At 38.6% G+C, this 26,294-nt stretch overlaps 1 protein-coding gene and 2 long non-coding RNA genes across 8 annotated transcripts in view; 1 reads left to right on the top strand and 2 right to left on the bottom strand.

The window, feature by feature from the left end:
* Positions 1–26,294, top strand: part of LOC145439016 (uncharacterized) — a 74,289-nt gene that overhangs the window by 31,885 nt on the left and 16,110 nt on the right. For all 6 annotated transcript variants that reach the window (XR_013915073.1, XM_080316438.1, XM_080316437.1 and 3 more), the window contains 23 exons: positions 7,752–7,901; positions 7,961–8,010; positions 9,736–9,859; positions 9,918–10,033; positions 10,738–10,873; positions 11,386–11,696; positions 13,918–14,062; positions 14,882–14,986; positions 15,762–15,864; positions 15,935–16,104; positions 16,605–16,766; positions 17,937–18,073; positions 18,140–18,270; positions 18,882–19,006; positions 19,072–19,210; positions 20,235–20,358; positions 20,597–20,730; positions 23,328–23,364; positions 23,800–23,923; positions 24,456–24,608; positions 24,673–24,872; positions 25,745–25,925; positions 25,992–26,131. Coding sequence is in view for 5 of the 6 variants with exons in the window: in XM_080316438.1 (XP_080172564.1) it covers positions 7,752–7,901; positions 7,961–8,010; positions 9,736–9,859; positions 9,918–10,033; positions 10,738–10,873; positions 11,386–11,696; positions 13,918–14,062; positions 14,882–14,986; positions 15,762–15,864; positions 15,935–16,104; positions 16,605–16,766; positions 17,937–18,073; positions 18,140–18,270; positions 18,882–19,006; positions 19,072–19,210; positions 20,235–20,358; positions 20,597–20,730; positions 23,328–23,364; positions 23,800–23,923; positions 24,456–24,608; positions 24,673–24,872; positions 25,745–25,925; positions 25,992–26,131 (3,197 nt within the window). In the remaining variant the exon portion in view is untranslated. The remainder of the gene's footprint in view (positions 1–7,751; positions 7,902–7,960; positions 8,011–9,735; positions 9,860–9,917; positions 10,034–10,737; positions 10,874–11,385; positions 11,697–13,917; positions 14,063–14,881; positions 14,987–15,761; positions 15,865–15,934; positions 16,105–16,604; positions 16,767–17,936; positions 18,074–18,139; positions 18,271–18,881; positions 19,007–19,071; positions 19,211–20,234; positions 20,359–20,596; positions 20,731–23,327; positions 23,365–23,799; positions 23,924–24,455; positions 24,609–24,672; positions 24,873–25,744; positions 25,926–25,991; positions 26,132–26,294) is intronic.
* Positions 537–3,588, bottom strand: LOC145439017 (uncharacterized). Its single transcript, XR_013915074.1, has 3 exons — positions 3,296–3,588; positions 1,810–1,995; positions 537–916 (listed from the first exon to the last, which is right to left on the bottom strand). It is a non-coding gene; the product is annotated as an uncharacterized LOC145439017 (long non-coding RNA).
* On the bottom strand, positions 11,386–12,863 carry LOC145439018 (uncharacterized). The gene is made up of 2 exons (XR_013915075.1): positions 12,747–12,863; positions 11,386–11,811 (listed from the first exon to the last, which is right to left on the bottom strand). It is a non-coding gene; the product is annotated as an uncharacterized LOC145439018 (long non-coding RNA).

The following is a 26,294-nucleotide window of genomic DNA, read 5'->3' as shown; positions in this document are numbered from 1 at the left end:
TCACGCGAGTTGTAAAATCGAGATTCCTATGTCCTCCAGCAATTGATGATACCAGCATCATGCCAATGCCAGTATCACGGCAATACACAAATCTACCGAAAGTATCCCTACGATGAAAACGCTGCTTCTCATGATCGAAAGTGAGATATCTTCGCTCTCTTGCCAAGTAAATTTTTCTCAATTCGCAAGGATGCTGAAAGTTCCAAATATTTCTCGTTCAAGTCCCAAAGCCTATGTCAGATCATTTAACTTGTGTTGATGGACGGACTACTCCACGTTCTGAATCATCTTCGATTTCAAAATCTTCATCATTAGGACTGCCATCCCTAAGATCTTCATCTTGATCCAAATTATCGAGCTTGTAGGAGTTCCAAGTTATATCAGATAAGCTGAATGGGGCATTGGAATTATAGCTGATAGTAAATGTAATGTTTACTTTTCTTGCCATCCCAGCAAACACAGTACAGACCAAAGATGTAGAAAAGCCGAGCCGATATAGCAGATGTTAGATCTCGGCAGGTCGTAGAAAGGGGGATTTTGTGTCGACTCAATTCAACGTCTTTTCCATGTCCTTCAATAATGTAAATATTATGCAGATGCTACAGCCTTTAAACATGGTGAGTAGAATGTAGATCCTACGTTAGAAGAAGAAGATCCTGATATAATAACCTGTTTTCTACCACTATGGGCTTAACCTGATCACGGCTGCGTACACACACCACATTATTTACTACATATTAATCACATTTGTGATAATTTAATTTCAAACGAATTGGCAATAATGCCGTTGTAAAAAATAAAACGAACAAACGAATGAATGTCTTTAGAAAGAAAGTGAAAACAGTCCTTATCATCAGGTTTCATCTTCTGATGAGCCAGTTAAATAACCAGCATGCGGCCTTTTTTTTTCAACACCCTGCAGAAATAAAATGAAAATGATGATTAATAGCTGAGACATTCGTACTGCGAAAATGGCAGAGGTAGCGACTAACGAATGACTCCTACATTTTTTTCGCCCATACTTACTAGAATGGATTCGATTCTGAACTATTTCCACTCAAGCTTTCAAGTTTTATTATTATATTTTTTAATATTATATGACTAGAGAACTGACTTCAATCGTCACTTCTACTTGATTATCAAGATCAACGATGACTACTTCAGCACTCTTTGAAAACAGCCACTAACACAAAAAGAATTCTTGACTAAAATTTCTTCACATTCTGTCCAAAATGATCAATTCAACAATCCAAATGAATCAGTTATTTGGCAGCTAGTTGGAGAGATATATACTCAAGTCTAGAAAGTGGAATTATACTCTGCCTGGAAAGCTGAAGACCTAACAATATTGTGTACAGAGAACAAAACATTTGAGTGGCAGCACTGGTATAGACATTAATAAATTATTAGAATTGACAGCAAGATAACCAGCAAGACATTAAAATGAGAATTAGTGCAGTTTCTTAGGCTGTAGTGATACTTAGCCAGTAATTGACCTAGCAGAGAGCAAAACGTTGCAAATAAAGCGAGCGAAACCTTCGACAAATGATATGATAAAACATTAGAATCGACAGTCTTACTAGAAGCAGAATAACAATCATGAGGGGTTAGAGAACAGAAGCCCGGGAAGTGACCATCAGAAATTACTGCATACTGGCCGAACAAATCCATGACCACTAACAAATGGTCTTTCAATAGTCAATATTGATACCAAATGACACCACCCCTATTTCATAGCAACATTTAGCAAATACAGCGCTGGAGTCAACCTTATATAAGCCCTAACCAAACGCCCATTAGTTTTCCCACCTACTACTTCGCGGATGGAAATACGCATTAAAGCGAACGGACGCGACTTGTCACACTCTTGCTATTTCTGCTCCTTTTTTCTCTTCGTTCCTCTTCTCTGTCGCTTCCGCTTGAGGAGAGAAACAGTCGGCCGCGTTTACGGATCGTGAATTCCCGGTGGGTGATTCTTCCTCGAATGGTCAGCACCTTGAAAATTGAGAACAATGTTGTTGCAAAATGCATGACAATTTGAAAGTTACATCATTCTAATTTTTCCAGTTATGGCCGTGAATCGTTACAAGTGCGGTAACCATAAGAATTATTACTATACTTCAACTACAAATACAATATATTGTATAAAATGATTACCAATTCTTTTACGTTGATCGAGTCCCAAATAGATGAAATATGTCAAAGAATTTGCTAAATTTTTGTATAATTTGACAGATTCCGAAATCTTCTCAAAGTGCACCTTTCAAAAATTTGATATCAAGACTCCCAACATTTTACAATTCGAAGTTGGATGGCTTTACCAATACAAGCAAACAGTTTGTATCGCAATTGACAATTATGTAGAGAACGCTGCGAGACATATGAGTAGGCCTACCCTAAAACGTTTCTCTGACATGGACATTAGGGCTCTTAAAATATGACTTTTTTTCTCAAATCGTTCTGGCTACTTGATAAAATTGTTAGGTTACCTAATTTAAGCCTAAACACAAAATTTGGTTCAATTCCAGCCAGTAACCGCTTTGCTACAGGAGAAGAAAGTTTTTATTTATTATATAAAAATAAATAGGTAATAAAAATTTGAAAATTTTCTGTTCACCCCATGAAAGTGTTAGGCTGTCTATAGAAACGATGCTCACCAAATTTGGTTCAATTCCAACCAGTGGAAGCGGAGATATTGCCGCCGAAAAATTTGGATTTGAATAAAATAGTATTTACGGTGACCGATTCTTTGTTTACTTATTAAAGTTGTGCTCACCGTAAGTACTATTTTATTAAAATCCAAATTTTTCGACAGCAATAACTCCGCTTCCACTGGTTGGAATTGAACCAAATTTGGTGAGCATCGTTTCTATAGACAGCCTAACACTTTCATGGGGTTAACAGAAAATCTTCAAATTTTTTATTATTCATTTTTATATAATAAATAGGAACTTTCTTCTCTTGTAGCAAAGCGGATACTGGCTGGATTTGAACCATATTTTGTTTGTAGGCTTAAATTAGGTAACCTAACAATTTTATCAACTAGCCAGTACGATTTGAGAAAAAAAGTCATTTTTGAAGAGCCCTACTGTTCATGACCGTCCACGTTTAGAGTTGCATCTCAAAGATGCTAAAATAAGCCTAAATATAATCCAAGCAATACGATCGTCCACTTTGACTGACTGAATTTCTAAAAACACCTTGATAGCTTCCACATCTTACGTTTATATATACTGTCTGCCATCGGCACAACAAAGTAGGCCTATTTAAAAATACCAAAACAGATTCAACATACCACATCTCTTGCAAAGGCTTTTGCTTTCATTCAATTTTCCATCAAACTTCTTTAAATCCTCCTTTGTGGTGAGTTGCTTTGGAATTCTTCTAGGATCAATTCCGATATTGTTTTATCATATACAATCTATGGCGGAATAAAAGTTTCGGATAAGTTCTAAAACGAACACAATTTTCCACACAAAAGTCAATTGCCACACGAAATGCCAAATGCTACGGTCTCATTTTACAAGGTATGGCGAGGAAACGTAGTGGTACGTTCCATTATAGCTAAACACCAATGAATTGCGGGTTCGAGCATGACACGTCGACTCCATAATTCCTACCGAAGTGTTGGCCGTTTATCTAGGCTCTTCCTCGCCATCTGATTCGCATAGCCATGTCTTGAAAAGCCTAGGAGTGGGCCGTGCTGTTAGTGGGCAGATGGTTGCCGATGCACCTGGCACTTGGTGAATTCGGCCGCACAAACTCGGCACTTGGTGAATTCGGCCCTCGGGAAATTTTGAAATGAAGTGTATTTACAGCTATTAATATGAATTATCAAACCAATAATAGTATTATCAAGTGATTCGTCAATCTTGTAAGGTCAGGGCATCCGTAGATCGCGCAGTCACGGCGTGATTAGATCACGGATTGCGTAGCCACGGGAAATAACACAGCGCTCATATACCGACCACGCGCGGTCTGCTTGGAATCGATGGCGTGAGTCACGGGCCTGTGTCGTGTAAGTTTTGAGAAGATGGATCTTGGCGTTGTATGTGAGATCAAAACTGTGGAACATCAAGCGGCGCTTCTTCGTTTATCGATCACGACAAGCCAGTGTTCCTCATCAACAAATGTTTCGCATGATCACGTCAAAATAAATTATTTTTTGCCTTTGGAGAGACGATTCCACTCTGGGATTAGGGTGTCTCGATAACACGGTTGAAGGATCCCAAGATTACGAGATCTACCACGAGCCACGACACGTTTAAATTTCCTTTTTGATACTGTTCATTCATACTAAATGCATTTCTAATGCGAAGGTGTTCTAGTGCCAATTCCTCCAAGGGCCGAGTTCACCAAGTGAAGAGCGTCGCGTTATTTCCCGCAATTACGCAATCTGTGATCTAATCACGCCGTGACTGTGTGATCTACGCATGCCCTGACCGCCGTACAACATTGACAACCACTCAAAGTGCCAAGTTCACCGGCAAACATTCCAGTAACCAATCATGGTGACCGGTACCGCTACGAGATCTACCACGGCCGAATTCACCAAGTGCCGAGTTTGTGCGGCCGAATTCACTAAGTGCCGAGTTCACTGGTAATCGGGCAGATACGGAATAATAATAATAAGAACCGGCCTGGTGTAAAATGACCAATGTAGTCGAACCACCACCATGAACACCACAAACAAACAAATAAACATCTAACAAGGAAAAGAAATTACCTTTGCAGCCTTTGACAAACACAGTTACCATTGAAACCAGCAATTAAGGTCTTATTCGAAAGCAGAATAACAACTGTTTTAGTGGACATATCAAATCAAATGTTGGAAAGTTCATGTAAAATAGCCCAAAATATTATCTTACTGTGACCATATTCCATCAATATGGTCTGGCTAGCCAAATTCTCTGGGCCAACATAATCAAGCTGCGTTTGGTTTCAACGATTAATAATCTTGTCACTGGATTCGAGGTATAATTGCACTCAAATATCAAATTTTGCTCCATTAATCAACATCAAGTTGAAAATGTCAATTCTTGCACCAACTTTTATAAAATCATGAATCAGTGTTCTACAGGAATGTATCTATATGACTTATATACCTAGAAAATTCAAGCATAAATATTATGATATACCGTAGGTATAGGTACCGGTAATTCAAACGTTTGAAGCGAATTATAGTGGTCTAATTTCACTAAATTAGAGCGAAATGCCAGCAATATAATTGTAATCTAATTCGGAAAAACGGTTTAGCTCTAATTCTAACCTGGAAAAACTGAAACTTTTCTATAGTTGTCTACACCTGTTTTGCAGAAAGTCAAACAGCTCTAGGCGTCATATACTACAGGCACTTCGAAATACCCCATAAGCTATATGCTACTGCATATATACCTTTAACCCGCTACCTCAGTCAGTCACAATTCCTATATATTTACGGCATTTACCATACAGAAAGAGCGAACTATGCCTGGCTGCGACCTGTTGCGCTTCAAATCTTTGTATGGCGCGATGAGCCGATGACGTAAAATTTGAATCGCCGAAATATTCTAGAAGTCACGCATCGATAATCATATTCCTAAACGTACAACATATCACTTATTTAGTTATTCTCTGAATAAAACTATTAACCATACTCGTTGAACATGCGAGATTACCGAAAGAGCGAATATATATATAATGAAGATCATATATATCAGAGGAAAACAAAACTATTCGACCTTAGAGCAACAACACGAATGTACAACACCGGTGACATCCTCACGCAATAAAACGAAGGGAGAACATTGTTTTCTAATGGATAGAACGAAGCTACCGCATGAGATCGAACAAAACCGGATAGAATTCATCATGATTGAATGTACCGACAAAGTCATCCTTTCTACGTATTTTAGTCGTACCCGCGAGAGATAGAAAATTTGCATTATTAGGTTAACTACCGGATATAACGAAGCCTAATGCATGAGATGGAACAACACCGAGTATGAATTTATTCTGATTGAATATAACCACAAGACCATCCTACTACGTATTTTAGACATTCCCTCGACACTTAGAAAATCAGAACCTAATCGAGATGATCCCGGATGATCCTTTTACGGTTTTGTGTTTGCTGGGATATCCTGAAGTTTGCATCAAATATGTGTCTGAAATATCCTCGGATAATTGCATCCCCTAACCAAAAATGGGTGAAAGCATCGTCCTAGATCAGGGCCGGCCAACCCGTGGCCCGCGAGAAGGTTTTGAGTGGCCCGCGAGGTAATTTCCGAAACTTCTAATATCATCAAAAATAGATTGCACAGATTGTGAACTTGTAAGGCCAACCATAAATTTGATTAGTCTGGCTGCAACACTCGAGATGTGATGACTATAATATCAGTTCCGAAGCATTGACAGATCCATCAGCCATTCACATATTGGTAGATCTTCGTATACTACAATAAAGCAGAATAATTTGCGATAAATTTATCAAAGTTAAAAATTTTGTACAAGCTTAGCGTAATATGTTGTCACTCGATTTCTTGTTTTTAATGTTGTTGCCCTTTTGCGAAAATGGAAGAACACCTAATGTATCAGATTGAGTCTAACTATATTCGCGATTACGAGACTAAGTGTCGTTCAACATATGCGACCGTGAGTTTGCGCTCGCAGTAAGACTGTCGACTATGAAACCTAGGCACAATATGATTGACGCATGTTGGTCGCAGCTTTCGATATCGATATGTCCATGCGCTGAATAGCCCTGTCTTCGCAAACTTAGCCCAGCGATATACAACAGGTCCGAAATATAGTCAAGTGACAATATTATTGACCTATGAACTTCAAAAAAATTTTGGCCCGCGCAGAAATTCATCAATCTAATATGTCCCTTTGGCTAAAAAGGTTGGCCAGCCCTGCCCTAGATCGATACCAGTACCTTTTTTAGTGATAATTCCATTGATCCGTTGGCTATATAACGTATTATATTAAAAAAGTGTGGATTTCTGTATGGCATGGAAAAGTAATATGGCTAAATTCGTGAAAATTTGAATATTTTGGGCATATGTCGTAGAGCAAAAACTTGACATGATGGAAGAAAATCAGCGGCATTTTTGGAATGAGCATACCAAAATTGTCCCAAATCAAGTGCAAAATCAAAGTCAACAAATTTTTCGTTCAGAATTGTTGCCCAGTAATTGCAGTGTATTTGTGAAATATCAATTCGAGCCGGAATTGTGGGTATTCAATTTATTTAACCACAAACTCCGTAAATATGATTTGGTGTTGCAAGAGTAATTGTAATGTACAGGTTGGAATTTGTATCGGTGACAACGTACTGAAGTTGCTGTACCTACTACTTACAGTAATTACCAAAGTGCTGATGTTTTGTGACTACTTTCACTTTTGCCTGATCAGTTTTTGAGCAATATTAATTGCTTTTACATTTTGAACGTGGGGAGCAACGTTGGCTAGTATGACCCACTCTGTCACAAATCAACATGACTGGGCGTCGAGGTTGGTACACATTACTTACTGCACTTTCATGAGAGCGAGGTCAGATTTATTTCCGCCTGTACCACTGAGATTCTTTGACGATGGAGATGCGATACGACGTTTAAGCAAGTTCATCTAGTCTGCACCACTGTACTTTCTCCTCCATGCTTTCCGTGGATGCTGGAGTGTAACAGTTTTAGAATCTTTGGTTGGACCCCCGGGTGGGGATTGAACCCACGACCTACCATTACAATAATTCCAATCCATGTTCCGTGCAGATGAAAGACAACCTCACTGATTTCCTATCGCACGAAAGAAATTACAAATCGCTGACTGCAAAAATACCGGTCTCCTTATTAGAGGATATGGACATTGCCGACGAATCGCTACACAAAACTTTGACTTCGGCGAGATGGAACCAGCAACAGGTAGTTTTTGGTGTAAACGAGACTGATCTTACCTAAACACACATTTGCTTACAATATAGGCTTTGCGAATGCTTGGTGATACGGTGCATTTAACACTGCACGATGTCAGGTGCGTGGAATATTTATTGTGTTATATAGCCAGACTCGGACAACTAGATAATTTTAATTGCATAATTAGACAAATTAAACCGTATTTCTAATTCTAATCTAATTTGTGAAATGTTAAACCGTATTTCTAATTCTAATCTAATTTGTGAAATGTTTCTATTCTCAAATTTAATCCTAATCTAATTTATGGTTTTCCTGAAAATGTTACAATAGAATTGTCAAGCGTGGAACGAGCCAAGCTTGGTGTACAGACATTTGCTATTCTCATGCTCATGATACTGATCTGGGATTTGATATCGACTGAGCTTGATTTTTGTTGCATATCTTTCTAATTTAGAATATTTTGGGAATTCAGTATGGTACTTCCAATTATAATGTAATTTGTAAAAAACTGTTTAGCTATAATTCTAATTACGTATAATCTAATTTGGAAAAAATTGTGTAGCTCTAATTTAACTCATGTATATTCTAATTTGTAAAAAACTGTTTAGCTATAATTCTAATTATGTAAAATCTAATTTGTAAAAAACTGTTTAGCTATAATTCTAATTACATATGTATAATCAAATTTGGAAAAAATTGTGTACGGTAGCTATAATTCTGCTCATGTATATTCTAATTTGTAAGAAACTGTTTAGCTATAATTCTAATTATGTATAATCTAATTTGGAATAATTGTGTAGTTATAATTCTAATATTATATCATCTAATTTGTAAAAAACTGTTCAGCTATAATTCTAATTATACGTAATCTAATTTGTAAAAAACTGTTTAGCTATAATTCTATATCATCTAATTTGTAAAAAACTGTTTAGCTATAATTCTAATTATTTATAATCTAATTTGTAAAAAACTGTTTAGCTATAATTCTAATTATGTATAATCTAATTTGTAAAAAACTGTTTAGCTATAATTCTATATCATCTAATTTGTAAAAAACTGTTTAGCTATAATTATAATTATTTATAATCTAATTTGTAAAAACTGTTTAGCTATGATTCTAATTGAATATAATCTAATTTGGAAAAAATTGTGTAGCTACAATTCTACTCATGTATATTCTAATTTGTAAAAAAACTGTTTAGCTATAATTCTAATTATGTATAATCTAATTTGGAAAAAATTGTGTAGCTATAATTCTAATTATTTATAATCTAATTTGTAAAAACTGTTTAGCTATGATTCTAATTGTATATAATCTAATTTGTAAAAAACTGTTTAACTATAATTCTAATTATATATCATCTAATTTGTAAAAAACTGTTTAGCTATAATTCTAATTATGTAAAATCTAATTTGGAAAAAATGTGTTGCTATAATTCTACTCATGTATATTCTAATTTGTAAAAAACTGTTTAGCTATAATTCTAATTATGTATAATCTAATTTGGAAAAAATTGTGTAGCTATAATTCTAATTATATATCATCTAATTTGGAAAAATGGTGTAGCTATAATTCTAATTATATATCATCTAATTTGTAAAAAACTGTTAAGCTATAATTCTAATTATATATCATCTAATTTGGAAAAAACTGTCAAGCTATAATTCTAATTATATATAATCTAATTTGGAAACAATTGTGTAGCTATAATTCTAATTATAATCTAATTTGAAACAGATGAAAATTTTATAGTGGTCCAACACTGTATAGCCTACCTCTATACAGCTGCAAAATCTGCACACACCATTGATACCATTGACGATTATTGATTCTTGTGCGTAGGGATATGGGAAGCCTGGCAGTTGGTCTGACTTGTCACGACGTGATGCAAATGAATATCGCCGTGATCATGCAGCTTGCGAAGGATTTGGAATATCATATCGACGATGCAATCTTGCCGAATTTGGTACCTACGCGGTTTATCGCGGCTTTGGTCTTGATTTTACGGCAGAGATATCTTTCAGGCCGAGTGCATGGCGATGAAGATGTTCCTGCATATACACAGTCGGTATCCGGGAATGAGACATCTGTCAAAGGAACTGAGCTCGAAAATTCCGCCTGTGTTTGCCGCTTTCCTCCCGTGATAAAAAATTACATTGATTTATATTGCCTTAACTATATTAGAAGAGCTTCTTGGAGGTACAGAACTTCGATATACGATTGAATAGTATATTCATATTGAAATGAATCCCGAATATTTTCGGCTGACACTCGTCAGGGGTGATCGTCAGCAACTAGTAGAGAATTGGAAAGAACATTGTACATCCACAATCGGATCACAAAATATGGCGTCACCGGCATGAAATTTCGAATAAGAGAGCGTTTAATGTACTATTTTTGGATGGTACACGAACTCCTTTTGCTGGCTGATAAAAGTTGACTCCAAGGCACTCAAATGAAAGTGTGACCTGTACATTGCACAGTAATAGTACATTGAACGGTCTCTTATTCAAAATTTCACGCTGGTGACGTCATATTTTGTGAAGCAATTGTTGATATACAATGTTCTTTCCCATTCTCTTCTAATTGCTGACGATTACCCCAGACGAGTGTCAGCCGAAAATATCCCGGTTCATTTCAATATGAATATATGATTCTATTGTATATCATCAAGTGCCATCATTATGATACAGTAATGTAGGTCCGAAAACCATTGAGATCAATTGGAGTGCACGTCTTGTCTATGACTAATGGGTTGTCATGAAAATCGCATGATTTACCACTACTATCATGTTTGCTGATCATTGCCATAGTTGTTATCTTACAGACTTTGCCTTACTTCAGGGTGAATCTCATAGCGGAGTACGGTCATTGTGAAGAGTTCTACAAGAAGATAATACCGCAAGTCCACCGCTTGTTTCCAACCGCAGTGTCTAGGATTTATCTGGAAGATCTCGTTACCTACGCAATCGATTGCTTTGTAAGTGAGAATGATCGCATTTTCGTTGTCACATTAATATCATGCAGAAATGGGCAATGGCCAAATAATTCTACCTTTTCATAGTACTTTATCAAGTGCTTATGTTTTTACATTGCTTCTACTTTGTATTACCAGTTTTCAGTTTATTAGGCAAAATTTAATTGGAAATCGCTGTTGTTGTAATTCTCTATCATGCCTCACACGGCAATGATGCCACAGATGGGTGGATTTCAAGTGTCAGTAACCGAAGCCTGCTCCGTTTTCAAGTTACATGTCTCGAATTCAGCGGCTAATGTCATTTTCCAATCCGAGTATCACCTCAAACATCCCTCTGATAGTCTTATTAGAATTTGAACGCCACTGAAAATTATATGCTCATACAAGTCACAGACTAGGATGACTAGATACCAACGAAATGCAGGTTGCAAAAAAGTTTTACCTTTGTAAAAAATTTTGACATTTTTGTGACCTAACCCTACAATTTTGACCTAATTGTTGTTGTATTCTTGCAGTCCAATAGAGATGCAGACGAAGAGAACACGGATTCTTACGATTCGAAACCCGACCGCTACGACATGAATGATATACGTAAAAAACGAGACATGCACAATAAAGGTCAATACAACGGCGATGAAAAATATAACGGACCCGACAAATATAACGGGGACGAGGAATTTTACGGCGGCATGATGAACGGCATGCCAAAGTCTGGCTTTGACCAAGTCGGAGATCTCATCTGTTTTGTGAAGCCGGAATTTATAGGTTATGAAGATGAAAAAACTTGCAAGGCGATGATGAAGGCCATGCGTGGGTGTATCCACAAGTTAGTACCGCCATACTTTTTGTTATATTGGTTGACTTTTGAAAGTTTTTTCAACCTGTTGCGACATTTTCATTGAAATAGAGAGAGAGAGAGAGTGTACCACAGACTTGAGTGGCTATGTACCAGTGTTGGGATGACTCGAGTCATGACTCGAGTCAGACTCGAGTCACCTTTTTCGTATGACTTGACTTGACTCGAGTCACTTTGCTAAAATGACTTGACTTGACTTGACTCGGCGTATCAGAAATGTGGATTGACTCGTGACTCGGAGCAAAATTCACGAGTCAATTTCAAGTCATCAAGTAATCGGTGTCGATCAAAATCACTGTATCTTGCATTGTTCGCGAAGCGCTGGTGGAACCCGTGAGAGCGATCAATCATTCAATGATCGTGCTTTTTAATGGGCCTCCATTGTTCCCTCACAAATAAATTGACAACAAACGAAGTGATCGAAGCTTACAGCTGACGTTGTCGTAAACTAGTAGTAAAGTAATTTAATAGCAAAATATATATTTCTGTTCACTGTAATTACCTTAACCAAACCTTTTGCTTTATTGAAATTGAAATAGAATATAGTTTATATACTCCTCAGCGATTGGGGCTGACTCGAATTGTATCATATCAATATGTATAAATGGACATTGTATAGCATCTTATCAATTCGTTTCTCTATTCTCTATTTTAGCTGGCAGTTCTACGTATACGTGAGCGATGCAGCGTCTTTTTGCGTGTATATTTAACTCTATATTCGTTCATCGGTTCAGAATCAATGACCACTCAATCTGTAATACAGACTGCTAGAAAAAGGCAATGACGTAATCAAGCTTCATACCTCGAAAAGGCAACTTGACTTGAATTGTGACTTGACTCGTGACTTGACTTGACTTGACTTGACTCGACTTGACTTGACTCGAGTCACCTCTAAAAATCGAGTGACTTGACTTGACTCGAGTCACCTGTGAAAACCGATTGACTTGACTTGACTCGAGTTAAAATGTGCAATGACTCGAAATGACTCGTGACTCGAAGGTAGTGACTTGATCCCAACACTGCTATGTACTTGTACAGTACATGTACAATGGATCAGTTCCACTTCTAGTTGAGAGTTTTTAAGGTAAAATTTGCCTTATAAACCGATGTAGAAGTGGAAAACGTTTATACACATAATTATGTTAAATAGTATATTCATATTGAAATGAACCCGAATATTTTCGGCTGACACTCGTCAGGGGTAATCGTCAGCAACTAGTAGAGAATTGGAAAGAACATTGTATATCAACAATCGTATCACAAAATATGACGTCACCAGCATGATATTTCGAATGAGAGAGCGTTCAATGTACTATTTTTAGGTGGTACACGAACTCCTTTTGTTGACAGAGTCTTGGTTGGTGTATTTTGATAAAAGTTGATTCCAAGGCACACAAATGGAATTGCGAACGGCCTCGCCCTACGATTCGAAATCGGTCGTCTCGATAATTATTCGCACAAATCGGATTATCCAACAGATGTTTGCCGATGGCAGAATTAATGGCCTTTGATCGATCAGCATCAATCTTAAGTGGATAAGTTAAGGGTGAGCTTTTGGTTTATGCGCATAAACCAACATGTCCCCAGATTTATCAGAACATGTGCGTCACGCGATGTCAAAAGCTCACCCTTAACTTATCCACTTAAGATTGATGCTGATCGATCAAAGGCCATTAATTCTGCCATCGGCAAACATCTGTTGGATAATCCGATTTGTGCGAATAATTATCGAGACGACCGATTTCATGTTGTTGTTCACACTTTCATTTGGGTGCCTTGGAGTCAAAATACGCCAACATTGAGCTTAAGTGATCTCTTCTCTCCAGTCAATCGGAATTTTGTGCCGGTGACGTCATATTCTGTGATACAATCGCTTATCGATATACAATGTTACTTCCAATTCTCTACTACTTGCTGACGATTTCTCCTGCCGAGTGTCAGTGAAAATATTCGGGTTTATTTCTGTATCAATACACCATTCAATTAAATGTACTTTGTGAAAAGTGTGAATGACCAACTCTGTATACAAGTGATAGTGATAGTTATAGTTATATTTACATTTATGTTTATAGCTATGGTAGTATAAAACTTCTATCGAGATGAGGGTGGAAAAAATGTCCCAACCCGTCATTTCAACACCGCACCTCCGGTTCTAAGACTTGCTCATCAACTCAAACCGTGTCTGTTTCAGAATCAGCAACCAGACGTTGAGTCAGATTCAGAGGAAGATCGTGGAAATGTACGGGAGTCCAATGTCTTGGAACGGAACCGTGTTACGCGAAATCGGACCGTTTGTGCCGACGATGCCGTCTGAAATACTGGACGCAATCCCAGCGGTGAGTCATTGATAATGTTCTCGGAGTGCTGTCCTGGACTCGTGAATTGAAAAATTTAATTCGAATTCTTCATTTATCATGATTTACCGGCGAGATGACAAGAGGATAAACAGAGATTCCATTCAAAACCAGGTGGGCCTAGTATGGCGTGAAAACAAAAATTCCTTGAAGGACGCTAGACAAAAGTCAGCTGTACCGTTGACAATGCAGTAGTCGTGACAAAGAGACAGTATGAAACAGAAATTTGTAATTTTTCTTCCTGTGAGCCTAGTTTTAAGTTTTCAGTGTATCAACATCTGTAGTAAGATACTCCCGGCTTGAATGGCTTGCTTCGATGACTATTTGATATCGAGCCTCCCATCCATACCTTGCTTATCTGTATATCGTATTTCACACAATTCCATGTTTGCTATGTGTGTTATTGATATTCACGGTAGAGAAATACAGATTCACTCATTCTCTCTAATGAAAAAATTAAGATTGCGAAGGAACTCCTTATGTTGACATGAACCTAGATTATTTAATTTTATTATCGCGAACTCCCACACAGATGAATGGCATGCAGACCTGCCCTTTGTGAACGCGGCATCATTGTAATTACTGGCACAGACTGAATTGTCTATTAGATGTTGACCAATTGAAAAAGAAATGATGTCAATTGGTTCTATGAACCAGACTTGGACACGGTGCAGATCGTCTGTAGCTGAAATGTAATTAGCCAAATGTTACGTAGTACTAAATATCTGATTGCCAACACTGCATGCAAAGAACATTAAGTCAAAAGTTTTGACACTGATATCACTCTGTCCTATTTTGTAGGATGATTTTGTTGCGGCATTCGATGCAATCAAGCCACCTCCAAGAAGAAATATGGCGTTGACGGGAGACCTGACGTCAGCGGTCGATGTTACCGAAATCATGAACGTAGGTATCTCTGGGGAGTTTGTCACGATGTCATCTCGCTGTCGTTATTTTTTTTTTTTTTTAATATCGAAATACAGCGCCTTGGAGGTACAGAACTTCAATATACAATTGAATAGTATATTCATATTGAAATGAACCCGAATATTTTCGGCTGACACTCGTCGGGGGTAATCGTCAGCAACTAGTGAAGAATTCAAAAGAACATCGTATAAACAATTGTTGATATACGATGTTCTTTTGAATTCTCTACTAGTTGCTGACGATTACCCCTGACGAGTGTCAGCAGAAAATATTCGGGTTCATTTCAATATGAATATACTATTCAATAATATAGAAGTATATTGATGATGTCACTTAGGCCACTGGATCTCAAAGGGGCGATATTGCCTCATGGGAGCGATTTTGAGATGAAAGGTGGCAAAAAAATGAAGGGGTGATTGCGGGGACGAAAATGTTTGAACGTTCAGTTAATTATAGTTCATTAAATATTTTATTTTGGTAAGTTCATTTGATAACGTATAAGTAATTTGTTATAATTAGCACTTGCTTTAAGGGGGGCAGTAAAGATATGTCAAGCTTGAGGACAGTAGAGACGCTTGAAAAAGTTTGGTTCACACTATTCTACGTCAACGCGGGTTTCCGATTGAAAGACCACTTATAAGTCATTTCTAACCCTTCCTATCTTTTCATTTTATCGTATTCCTGTGGTGTTTCGAAATGATGAAATTAGTAATAAAACCGATACTGATACTGCCGTAAATTCACATATTTTCAGATTCCGTCAATGAACGATAGCGGACCTTCGTTAATCGAGACGTCGGTTTCGCCATTCAATTATGCCGATTTCTACACGTTGGCCGTCAAACGAATTTTGCCAAGTATGCCCGCGTGCTTCCGGACTGTTGTCTTGTTACACATCGTTTTGGTAATTTTCACGTGATTATTCAGAAACTCCTGCCGTAGAAGACCTACGCAGACTCGGCCCTGACTCTCTGCCTTATCTGCCGATCGGTGATTTGAACCCAGAGGACGTTCATGAAGTGATGGACATGCTGGGGGCTGGAGATGTTCAACTGGCTGATGAAATGGAGCAAGATCTTAAGGATGCGTTTTTAGGAGTAAGCTTTTAAAGTTACAATCCCGCTAGCATTAGCGCTTGTTCGTTTGCATGTGCCACGAGGATAGTCATCTACCCTGTATTAGACATGTGGCTCTGTTTGACTTTCTGCATTCTGCCAGGCGAAGTTGTGATAAGCCATTCATTTTAATTTCCACTTTTTTGCATTAGGTTTTGACTACTAGCATGACTTACATAGGCAATAATTTACGACTAGTTCTACTTCTATATGATAGTTTTCGTATTTTTGACAAAACTAGACTAGGAATACTTACTTTTTTACGTACTTGGAAATTGCTACTTTTACTCAAAAAGAAATTGAGCTCTTGGTTTCTACTTCTACTACTACTCGGGTACCAACAATGACTACTCAGCGCTCTTTATTTAGGACAAAATAGAAATGTAGTTGCTCCTTTTTATAAGAACATATTGGTCGTCGATATCGGTCGATTAAATATTGTATGCTGTATTTTCCTACTAATATGTACCTTTTTCATTTAGCTTTTGAAGAACAAAGGCGATGTATTTACCGACGACCATCTTTTCAACATGACAAAACGTGCTTCTATCTTCGACGATTTGGAGATTGCCGACGTATTTTCTTTCTCCCAAGTGGGCACTCTCGCCAGGCTGGGTGAGGCCAAGTGGAAAGACGCCAAACAGGTATTTACCATGAAACGTTTTCAACCTATGGGCCTTTTTTATGTTGGTTGCAAATGTGCTGACCCTTTTTTACATAATCGACTTCTCTCGAATAGGCCGTGAGTAGGTGTGCTTAGTTTGTTTTTTTAGTAATCAGATTTTCAAATAGGTTTGGGTGCAAAGGTGTTGAGCTCTTTTTTAAGTAGCCACTTTACCAAATTTAAATGTGGGCCATAGAGCATTTTTTGCCGCAATCACAACAAATGGAAAACCACAGTGGTAGGGGATAGATTGAACACTCTATATTGCGGAATTGTCTCAAAAATTTACCTAATGCTACTCACAATTCACAGGATTACCATAGGAATATTGATGTACGATAGAGTTGTTCAAAGTAAACTTTTTTCTCCTAATTTCACAATTTCAGTGGTCAGATTGTTAGGTTGCCTATAATTTCGCTACACTCATTTGGCTCTATTCCAATCAGTAGAACCTGAAACATCGCAAATTGAAATTTCTACTACGATTTTTGGACATAATAGTATTTACAATTGAATAGTATATTCATATTGAAATGAACCCGAATATTTTCGGCTGACACTCATCAGGGGTAATCGTCTGACCATTTCCCCTGACGAGTGTCAGCCGAAAGTATTCGGGTTCATGTCAATATGAATATACTATTCAATTGTATATTGAAGCTCTGTACCTCCAAGAAGCTCTTATAATAGTATTTACGGTATCAAGTTTCATCAGGTTGCTATGACCAAACATTGTGTTCAAGGCATGCCTGAGATGAGAGTGATGCTTTTTCCATGTGTTTCCATCTTGACGAGGGCCTGCGATAGAGTTTGGATACAGGCTTCAATAATTAATGAAAAAAATGTTATGACACCAATCAGCTGGAAATGCGATGGTGATATAATTCAGAATTGAGCGAAATTTTGTGCGTATCGTTTTTACGGGCAACCTAACAATTTAATCACCGAAACCATGATATTTTGAGATTTTTATATTTTGAAGAGCCTCGATGTAGGTTCCTTGTACCATCCAATCACTGGTAGATTGCAAATATTACAGTATTTAAACGAAACAACATTTCAACAAAACAGAATCACACATATCTTGTGAAAAGCACATCACAAATTGACTTGGTGGAAGTGTTCAATGAACATGCACGCAACTCTTTAGGTCAGAGCCTTGATGAATATCTTCATGGGCAAAAGAAGTTATGGCGATCTCAACGGTCCGGAAATCATTGCCATGGGCAACATGCACTGTCATCTCAACAGCACGGAAGTAAGCAGCATCAACGCGGAATCCATGAAGTAATTATTTCATATTATCCCGTTCAGGACTCCATTTGCCGATAATCACCGTGTTGTGTTTGATAGATTCGCGCTGCATAGCCTTGGTAAATTGAAATGTTTCGATCAAGACCATATCGACATGTACAAGGAAGCAGTGCAGAATGCTTTTGCGACTATTGACGCCGCCACGCTGCTGGACATGGGTGTTTTAGCAGGTAATTGTGGTGAAAGGTAACACTATATTTCTACCGTAGCTCCAGAGGTGGCCACTGGTCGGTAACAAAGTACTTCCACTTTTCCACAAATATTCTCCCTATCTGTAGTGTCATCAGTCATTTGGCATTAGTCGGGAAGATACATCTTGCATGTAAATAGCCACTAAAAGTATGAGACCCCGCAACCAAATCATCTACTTATTACTGCAAGTCCTTCTTCTCGTAATTGATTAGAAGTTTCTGCTTCCAAATGAGTAACAACACTGGCTACTTTGACCTGCTCTGCACGCTTCCGATGTCTTCCGACTATTTATTACGTTATTAAAAGTATTTAGTTGCATAGTATATTCATATTGAAATGAACATCTCGTCAATGGTGATCATCTGCAAGACAGCAACTAGTAGAGGATTAGAAAGAACTATAAAATCAATCGTATCACCAATATACAATGCATTTTCCTATTCTTTACTAGTTGCTGATCATTACCCCTAACAAATGTCAGCCGGAAATATACAGGTTTATTTCAATATGATTATACTACTCGATTGTATATTGAAGTTTTGAACCTCCAGGAACCTCTTCAAGAGTAATTGCTTTAACAATGTCACAGCCGGATTTTCCGCGAGCGAACTTGACGAATTCGGCAAATCCAAATCCGAAGTTACTCGCACAACGAAAGACGTCTACATGATTCCTGCAAGCGCCATGAAAGTTATTCCTGCGACTAGAATCTTGGTAGAATATTTTTGTAAATGAACCACGTAACAATTGAAGTGTTGATGCGATGATGTTTTACGCAGTCTTCATTGGATGACGATCAATTGTTACGTTTGGGCACCGTGAACGGCGGAATGATGCTTCAACGGCAGGATATTTTCGAGCAGCTGAGCAATAACTCGAAGAACGCCGTATTCGCAGCTGCGTTTGGCCTAAATGCGGGTAACTTTTGACTGTGTTTCAATTAGAATTTTGCGATTACCCATTGATACACAAACTCTGATTAAAGTCTCTCTGAAACCAGATATCCCCAGTTACTACTATTACTGCTATTGTGAGATATGCAGTATTTGACGGCCACTTTGTTTCTATGCGAACCGTGTCTTATTTCAAAATGGAAATCGTGATTTTCAATATTTTTACAACATCAATGCAACGCTGCGTTTGGCAACATTCCATCTGATGCTACTACTCTCACTTCAAAAGCAGACGAAATCAATGTGAAAGAAAATGTCAGAAAGAAAATGTCTGCAGCTACAGGCTGTCTGTATCCCATGTAAATGGCAGGATTCTAATGACTTGAGTCATTTTTTCAAGTGCGTAAAATGACTCGACTCGAGTCAATTTCTGTGTTGACTCGACTGATGACTCGAACCAAGTCATATGACTCGGGACTAGGACGGCCAAGACAGACATTTTATTGTAACTTCAAGTAATAGTAAAGCAACCACATGATTGGTATTTCGCCTATCAGTCCTAATACTTGGAAAATAGGGCCAGAAACTGTTAAGACTGAGGAAAATTATGATATTATGAATGCGAGCCGTTCTGTATCACTCGAGCAGAGTTGAAAAAGTCGGTTACACCGGATCGAACTGAACACTGAACAGTGAACGTAATGACTCAGACTCGGGCTTGACTCGATGGTGACTTGAAAATGACTCGAGTCAAAACTATAAAAGTGAGATTGACATGTGACTCGAAATCTTGTGACTCGGTCACAACCCCGGTAAATAGCCTATTTCAGTAGGATTGCTCGATACCGCGAGGAGAAAAGAATATTGCTGAATTTGTACCATTTCTAAAATAAAATCCAGCTCCAAGTCCAGAAGAATTTGCGTAAAATAACAGCCAGAAATTGCACCATTTTTACCTGTTAAGACTTTGGCTCAGGTTCAAAAATCCTGAATCCAGTCCGGCTATTGATGACACGTTGATTTCTCTGACTGACACGCCCCTTTCTCAGGGGTTTACGCGTCGTACATTGAGTTTGCACGGAATCTGGACTTCGAAGCGCAGACAAGAATGGAGGAACGGGTTCAAAGGTTGATGGAACAATTGACAGATGCTTTCGTGGCTGCTGATAGAAAGTGGGTTTGAAATTTGTGGTCAAACTGGGGGTTACTGTAGCTTGTGTAGTGTTATTGTAATGTTATTGGGGTGCAAGTGGTAATAGTGGTTCCGAATACATGCCCAAGCTACTGAGATGGAAGTGGATGAGCAATGGTTTGAAGAGCTATTCACTGTGTGCCTGTGTACTTAAAAAATGACTTCGTTATCCGAATCAATGACAAGACACCTTCTAACTATTGTAACTATCTTTTTCAGCCCATATGACGATATCTTCACTTCAGGATTCATAAGCACTTCCGCCGTGTTTGGATTACCAGACATATCTATGGCGAAAAGGCCTGAGGCCGATTCACTGGTGTTTTCAAAGACGGAAGTATCAGTTTCCTTTGGTAAGCCAACTTTTTCAGCCAGTCCCTTCGATATCGTAATGTAAAGTCCCGACTCCATGTTCAAACCACATAATCTGGGTACATCGACACTTTGACAACCAGAGACATGCAGATGACGTTTTGCAACTCCTGCCTTTGTGACACATAGTGGTGAAAAATGAACAGTCTTCTGAACTGCTCTTGACATATCACAATAGTAGTCAGCCCTCAAGATTGCAGGGCCACAACCTAACATATTGACCTCGTTATCCGTTCTCAAAGACACTGTGCATGCATCTTATTTACATGCTGTAGACCAGGGGTCGGCAACCTTTTGCTAGTCGCGGGCCAAATTTCGGGTGTGCAACTTTTTGGCGGGCCGGAATTTTTCTTAGTACTATATTTTACGCTCACTTCGGTATATTATCCTACATTGCTGCAATCTCAATCATACCAATCAGACACATGTATTTACACTTCAACAACACAAGATAAATGTGACAATTGACGCAGCTTGCTTTGTGAAAGGTTTTCAACTTCTGGTAACAAGTCAGACGAAACAAAAATCAGACCCCATTCAAAATGGACGTCCGAAATACGTGATCTTAGCTTGCTCTTCGTGAATTTCATTGTTCAAAACTATTGTTCACATGCGTACGTGCTTCCAAAAATCGATGCAATTTCTTTTGCATTGTTGGTCAAGCTGGGATAAAGACCAATTTCAAGAACGTACTCATTGTCAAAGTCATGCAGCATATGCTCTTTGTATGAAATTTGTCATTCAATTCAACTGCATCGCATTTCAGAAAAGCCCATTTGAAATTTTCAGGCAATGGTTCCACATTAAACGGAGTATCGAATAGTCAGAATTCGTTTTGTAGAGAAGGAATGTCGGAAAAGCGGGTGAATATTCAGTAGTTAAATTTCGTATCACAGTTACAAATGTAGTGTTGGTACTAGGTTTTCTCTCCTCCAGTATAGGAAAGTGAGCATAATTTTCTTAGTACTCTTGACATTTCCAGAGTCGCAGATTTGTTTTGAATGCGCCTCAACATCTCATGTATTTAGTTGTTTTCCCTCTGAAGTTGCAAATTCAATTTGTTCAGATGTGACGTTAAATGTACCAGGAAAGCAAGATGAGATACCCATTTTCGATTACAAGATTATGAGTCGGCGATATTTTTATTTTCGAGGAAAGTTGCTATTTCATTTCTCAGTTCATTCACTCGTGTAAGCATAGCTTCTCGACTTAATGCGCGAACATGACAGATATAGGCCTACATGACATCGCCATATTGATTCTCTGCTTCTAGTAATATCTGGCGTATCTGATTCAGTTAATGAGACAAAAATCATATTAACAGTTTTCACCATTGTGGCCAAAACACTTTTCAGGTTTGTTGTCTTGGCACACAATGCCTTCTGGAGAATTAAACTATAGATAGGCTAACTGACATACGGATGCTAGTTATCCATAATTGAACAGTTTGAGATTCTGTCATTGCGTCTGAGATGTTCCAAGCGTTTTTGAAGCAAAGGAAGGACACCTTTATCGTCACACCCCATTAGAGTGGTAAACCCTTTAAAAAGTATGGAGCACCTTCGGTTGCGAGATACACCCGATTGATAAGCACTGATCCAGTCTAGTCTATCTCCCTCTCCTACTTCAACCACCTTCGTTTTATGGCGTAACAATAGACTAATAGGATGTACGCTACTATTATATCGTAGCAATGCCGCATTTTTTTCATGCAGTGCTGCACTGCAGATTGAAACTCATTATGAAACGGCGGGCCGTATTCTTGTGATAACTAATTATTATGTCGCGGGCCGGACGATTTCGCTTGGCGGGCCGGATCCGGCCCGCGGGCCGTAGGTTGCCGACCCTTGCTGTAGACCAAGGTGGGTGTCTGATTAAAAGACTACTCCAAGTCGTTTCGGCACCCGCCTTTCTTATCATTATATCGCAATCATATGGGTATTGGTTTGATATAAGTTTTAAAGAAATTATGATTATGATGATCACTCTGACAATATGTCATTACTGTTATGTTAGTTTTCTATGTTATAATTGTTATCCCCCATTTCTATTAGTGGTAGGCTGTAATATGCCATTCATTGGCGTGCTTACTGTATACTTGTCATGATACACCATCGCAACAATATTCTAGTATTTCGAAGTGGCCTCTAGTCCTCCAAATATTCCAAATTTGGCAATATTTAAATATTCCTCTCGAATAATAATACAATAAGAAATAAGCTTTTCGTTAACTTCATAATTTTCCAAATATCACTGCGGCCCACTTCAAATAATCCCTGTAGCCCACGGGTTAAGAACCCACGCAAAACTGTTGACTTTTCTAAATTCAAGGTCCAAGCTTGCAAAAATCTTGTTTGAGATTTTCCCCTGGAATATCAATGAACGCTTTTGATATTCACCTTGCTATGCAAGTTAGTGGTGTGCTTTTACGCCAATCAAATAAAGTTTTGTTCATTTTCATAAAATTGAAAATTCAGATTCTACTGTATAATGCATATTCCTCTGGTAGCTCATATAGTAGATATATTAATCGTCCAAAAATCGCGAGGAGCGCTGAACTGGAGTATTTTTTTTTCAGATCAATCGTTTTTCAACGATAGAGTCGTCGTGAACATGTAAGTACTGTCCAAGGGCCTGTTTATACCCTATATAGAACACGGTATTCGTTGATCACTAGGATCGCTGGATTCCCAGCTCTGTTTTTATCATCTGGTTTATATTGTGCTATAATCAAGAGGTTTGCTGCTACCCATTTGAAATACCGTGTGGTATACGTGGTTCTGGTAAAGATACTGCAGGGTGAAAATATGTACCTGATTTCTCAATCACTTTATGATTTGATATCTCATTCCTCCAATTAACGGACAAGCATCCTACTTCTAACATTTTGAAATTGGGATATAAAATTGTAGTGTTTTTGGCACACCGGGGCTTGAGAACGACTGCTAAAATCTACACAACCGCTACACTAAACGTGGTCAATTCTTAACCTAGTATAGTATGCTATGTCGGCAGTGTTAAGAACCCTGTTTTCTACCGTGGCTACCCAGGATCAATTCTTACTCGGAGGAGAATTCCGTGATGATCGACGTGTTCACTGGAAAATCAACGTTGAACGATATTTCGGATGACGAATGGTCAAGCGTGCCGGTGAAAATGTTGCAAGGATTCGGGGTGTGTTGAGACACTAAGGGTGGAGACTGGAGAGTATTTTCTGAACATCTTCAAATTCATAATATAGTAATTTTCCTCAGTCTAAACAGTCTTTGGCCCTATTTTCCAAGTATCAGGACTCATATTCGAAATACCAATAATGTGGTGACTTCACTACGGTATTCTTCGAAGTTACAAGGTCTTGGCCGTTCTAGTCTCGAGTCATATGACTTGGTTCGAGTCATGCACATTGACTCGAGTACAAGTCGAGTCAACACAAAAATGGACTTAAGTTGAGTAATTATGAGCATTTGAAAAATGACTGGAGTTAAGACGAGACACCTAAAAATCGCGACTCGAGTCACTACAACCCCGGCATAGTAGTGTAATGCTCCTGGTCTGCGTGGCTCTGTTTCAATGACTTTGTTATATCGAGCATCCTGTCTATACCTTGCTCATATGTATATCATTTATCACCAAATTACATTTTTGTTACGTATGTTGTTGATTTGCATGGTGGACAAACGACGATTATCTTTGTCTCTTTCGTCAGAGAGACACAATTCAAGATCTATCTTCGGACAAGCTAGCAGCGTTACTAGACTCAGATGATGTGTCAAAAGACCCAGCAAGTTTATCAAGAATCCTAGACAAACTCGACTTGGCGCAATTCAAAGATGCGCTGAAGATACTGAAGTCAAAAACGGTACTAATACAGGCCCGGGACTGCCGTTAGACACTTAAGTTTGACACTTTTGTGATATTTTCAGAACGAAACAGCCGACGGCGTCACCTGGCGTCCGCCAATCAGTATTCAGTCAGTGATTGCGGACACGTTCTTCCGGTTCCGCCATGGCGGTGAGGAGGAAGAGCTTGACGCTTTCCTGGAGTACATATGTCCGTTTTCTGCCGGGGTCGATTCGTGGCACATCATGATGCTGCCCAGTGTTGAGTCGTATATCGTGGATATGTAAGTAGATTGCTCAGTTCCGTTAAATAATAATTCCATCGATTCAAAACACCATAAGATTGCGATATATTGAAAAGATAAGAAGTACTTAGAGTAGTCTCCTAATTAAACACCAATCTTTGCCTAGAACAGAGGTTTACAGCCTATGGGCCGTGGCTCGGCAGTGCGCCAGGGCATAGTTTTCATTGGGTCACAAAACTCGCATGCCATACGGCAGTGGTTTCAAACCGGGGATCGTTTACCTTATTTCCAGGGATCGCAAAGTTGCTGAACATTTTTTAGCAATCAGATTCTCAAATATGCAGTAAGAAGGTGTTGACAAAGGTAGTTTAGGAGATGAACCACGAAACATTTTATAATCAGAAATTGAGCCATAACCGTAAAAAGGTTTGGAAACACTGTTCTAGATGATATGAATAGGAACCATGTACAGTCTTAAACAAAAGCAATAGAGGATAACATGCAACAAGCGATGAAACAGAGGTAGGATATGTCAGACCGTGGTCCGGTTATTGCAGATTAGTACTTAATCGGTAGAAACTGCTTGTATAGTTGGGGACACTGCCTCGAATGCCTTTGAATTACTATTTTAATCGCATACACTGCAATTCTCAATCGTCAATTTAAAAATCCCATGTATATGCATTGTGCCATTGGTTAGAAGTAGTTCGTTACCAACCACCTCTGCCCGATTTATACCCCAGGATAGAATGTAAGGGGTCACCCGTCAACCATTAAAGTAAGCAAAGCTTTTCTTTACAAAATGGAAAGTCTCAAAAAGTATGTAGTAGAAGTGGAAATAGACTAAAACCATATTCACTCGAGTACCTGGGAAAAGCAGTATGCACTGACCACCTTCGTTCGTACTACAGGCTGGAATGCTTCGACCTCTCCTACAAAGACCTCGAAAGTTTCCAAAAGCGTAGCATCGTCAACTGGGTCTTGTCCATGTGGGACACGAACGACATGGACGCTGTCAGGGCGCAGCAGATGAGAAATTTCCTCATGGACCTCCCTCTATACGACCTCACCAGCGTTTTTAATTACGCAGAGGTTCGATACTGCGACAAGCAGCATTGCGGGTATCGGCCAATCCAAAATCTCGCGCGTCTCTTACAGGTTATGAAGTTTGTCAATGCGGGCGGTTTGCTGCTATTGGACAGCAGTCATGAGATGTTCCACACCGTGTCGGGTTTTATAACGAGGACAATCCAAGACGTAGACCCGTCCAAATTTAGCGATGATGAGATCATGCGGAAGTGAGTACTCAGTCCCAAATTTGATGCACAACACAACTATTTTATGGAATAGCCAGTAAAATTTGAAAAATAAGTTATTTTGAACAGCCCTAGTACACAACACACGTTCACGATGCCAAAAATCGGATGTTATCAATCTTTCGAGATTTAGTGACGCGATCCT

Source organism: Botryllus schlosseri, chromosome 5 (genome assembly GCF_051294905.1).
Source record: "Botryllus schlosseri isolate E-star chromosome 5, Bs_hap1, whole genome shotgun sequence".
Lineage (NCBI taxonomy): Eukaryota > Metazoa > Chordata > Ascidiacea > Stolidobranchia > Styelidae > Botryllus > Botryllus schlosseri.
The sequence above is the reverse complement of the archived record's forward strand: the minus strand, read 5'-3'. Positions and strand labels throughout refer to the sequence as shown.